The sequence below is a fragment of the Vollenhovia emeryi genome, unplaced genomic scaffold (genome assembly GCF_000949405.1).
Source record: "Vollenhovia emeryi isolate VEMERY1.0 unplaced genomic scaffold, V.emery_V1.0 DF943218.1, whole genome shotgun sequence".
Classification (NCBI taxonomy): Eukaryota; Metazoa; Arthropoda; class Insecta; order Hymenoptera; family Formicidae; genus Vollenhovia; species Vollenhovia emeryi.
The window spans coordinates 1-3177 of NW_011963148.1; the positions used below are offsets into that span (position 1 = coordinate 1).

The 3177-nt window shown below is 39.7% G+C and overlaps 1 protein-coding gene across 1 annotated transcript; it reads right to left on the reverse strand.

The window, feature by feature from the left end:
* Window positions 1–341: 341 nt before the first annotated feature.
* On the reverse strand, window positions 342–1074 carry LOC105566446. Its single transcript, XM_012020457.1, has one exon. It carries the CDS (start codon window positions 957–959, stop codon window positions 399–401), a length of 561 nt encoding a protein of 186 aa, XP_011875847.1. The 5' UTR covers window positions 960–1074; the 3' UTR covers window positions 342–398.
* Between the last annotated feature and the right edge of the window lie 2103 nt (window positions 1075–3177).

Here is a 3177-nt window from a genome sequence, read left to right on the forward strand (position 1 = left end):
TCACGATCAACACCATCTCCAGCACCTCTACAAAGTGGATCACGATCAACACCATCTCCAGCACTTGCACAACGAGAATGTACGTTAAACATGAAGAAAACCAAAGACTTGAACAAGATGGAAGAATCCTTTTTTAATTTGACTCAGGTTATGCAGCAACGTTTCATAGATCCACGTAATTCAAAATCTACAAGCACTACTGATCATTCATTTGCTTCATTAATAGTTGCAGAGTTAGAAGCCTTACCAGAAGCTGAAAAAAGAAGTAGGAAACAAAGAATCTTACAAATTTTATATGAATCTTAAATGCTTTATTATAAGGAACAAATATATTATAAAGCATGATTATACAGGGTGAGGCAAAAGTAATGTCATAATGTGAATTGGCTGCCATTTTGTTAGAAATGAAAAAAATTGGGCTCTGTTTGAGTGAAGATTCTCCAGCGTGCTGCGAGAATTCCAAAAGTATTCTCAATAGTCCTTCTAGCCCGCGAGAGTCGATAGTTAAAAATTGCTTTGTCCTCGGATAAATTTCGACCAGAATATGATCTCATTAGGTTTTTTGTCAACTGGAATTCTTCATCACCTACGAAAAAACATGGTGTCTCTGAATTGTTTTCAGGCACTCTTGTGTTTTCTGGCAAGTCGAGTTCTCCTTCAAACAGAGCTTGTCCAAATTCGGATTGGGAAAAAACACCAGCGTCGCTTCCATAAGCTCCAACGTCTACAAGTGTAAACTTGTATTCATAGTCGCAGGCTGCCATCAGCACCGTGCTGAAAGTTTTTTTGTAGTTGTAATATAAGCTTCCTGAATTGGGCGGTGCGTTAATTTGCACATGATTGCCATCTATGGCTCCCACACAATTTGGGAAGTTCCAGTTTCTCCAAAAGCCATTGAAAATTTTTATCCACTCTTTTCTGATTGGTTTTCGCAGATACATATAAAGGTTCCAGTACATTTATTAATGCATCGCAAGTTTCTTTTACCACCTTATAAATCGTTGATTCACCTACGCGGTAGGCTAATGCAATTGACAATGGGAAATCTCCAGTTGCAAGATACCTGTACAGTAGCAATATTGAAAAGATTGATTATTAGATAAGCATAAAAATTATCTGTTTAATGTGTCCAATTATTTATAAATAAAATATTGTACGTACCTGAGAGTAATAGCTAGTCTCTGCTCCGGTTGTAAAGCTCTCCAATTTCTTTTCGTCAAATGTGCTCTCATTTTTTCGAGTAAATTGTTAAAAAGCGGTAATGTCATTCGGGACGACATGTAACGAAAAAACATAACTGGATCTAATTTCATTTCTTGCAACAAGTTCATATAATCTCCTTGCTCGTTACGTTGAAGGTTGATGGGACGGACCCACCACCTTCTCTTAGCCTACTTTTTTTCTTTCTCTCAGCGACACAATAATATGAGACCAGCACCCAGAATTAAAAGTCCCAGCAACATTTCCTCTCCATCATCCATAATTCAGGAAAAGTATTCTACAAAAATATTTTTTTCCTTGATTATCCTGCATAACCTAAAAAACGATATCAAATACTTTTTTCAGATTTTTTGTAATAATAAATAAATATTATTTGTTGATAGTTTACAGCGCTTCCAATAGAAAAACATATAGCGGACAATGCGAGCGCGCCTTTACTCGTCAGATACGCGAGGAAGTGTGGATGGATGAGAGTGACGCGTGTTAGTAGAGAATAGTTCAGAACTTTCTGAAAGCGCCTTCTGCTCATGCGCAGCTTTCGAGTCGTTGGGAATAGGCGTGTGTGCGTGTCTTCACTTGTGTCGCGACCGCCGTGTAATACACAGCTTTACATTGTAACCGCACGTGTCGTGTTCTTTCTTGCTCGTGAAAGTAAAGTAGCTCTAGTTATTATAACTCGTCTACAAATCATTTACCTGGCCTCAGCAGAAACACGCTTCCTACTTTGTCTCACAATACAAGAGACGAAAGATTAGGCTCAACATTATTTTACTCAGATTCTCTCATTCAAAGCGGCTTTCGCATTAAAAACATGAATATAAAAATGATTTCATAGTAAAGATATATAAATACAAATAGTTTACATTGTAAATTTTGAAATGTCAAAACATGTAAATATATTGTTATCAACGTTTTACTTACTTTTCACAATAGAACGTAAATACAATACAAAAACGAAGATACAGCAAGCAGCACTTGACACTTTGTGATCTTTCTTCAATGCCGATGATGACTGTGGACTGTGGTCGAAGCTTATAGTTTACGGCAGTCGTGTGTGATGGCGCTTACGTACTACGGCTTACGGTTTGCGTATTATGTGTTAAGTAGATTCGTGTGTGAAGGCCTTAATGGACGCTCTTTAACCAATTAGGGGTTAGTCACACATGCTGGAAAGCATCATGGCTGCTATCAGCTGTTGTTATAACTCCAGCAGACCAGCGCGACAATGCGATGCGCGACGTGCAATTATCCAATCAGTGTACAAGTTTTATGGGAAAACGTACAGTTTTCCTATAAAAACAATAACGACGTCTAAAGGTCCACTTTGTACGGGAAAATTACGAAAAACCATGTACGCGACCAAAAATGGCCTGATCACGAACATTAAATTTATATAGATGATATTTACACATTTACAGGTGCTTTCGTGAGACGTTTCGATGCGGTGGTTGTTACTCGAAACTCCATTCAATCCTTGCGATAAACATGACGCAGTTTGAGAACGTCAGCCACATCGCGACAGCAGTGGTGGGGGGGATAGAGTGGAGATGGCTCTTTGTGCCACATGTGTGTGCGCACGCACGCATACAAACAACACGCCGCATATACGTGCGCACTCGACGCTCGGCCCGAGTATATGCGGCGTGTTGCCCCTGTTCCGAATAGCATGAGCAATCACGAGACACGGTAGTGTCTCGCGCCAAGTGTAAGCGTAGCTAGTACACGCGTGCGAGACCGACCGTGTAAGTTTACGCGAGTACACGAGTTGATGGGCCCTCAGATTTTCGGATCTCAACAACGGCTGATCCGACGAAATTGAGACTGCGCTTAATCGATAGCTTGGGTACGATTTGCATAATAAAAGTGTTTTTACTTTTCTCCTACGTGCTCCAGGAGTGGAGGTATTGCAATGCAAAAGTCAGATTTGTTAAATTTTGGATTAAGAAACGTCTTTGT

Excerpts from the sequence above, each read along its gene's own strand:
- LOC105566446 (XM_012020457.1), bottom strand. The coding sequence starts at position 959 with ATGTACTGGAACCTTTATATGTATCTGCGAAAACCAATCAGAAAAGAG.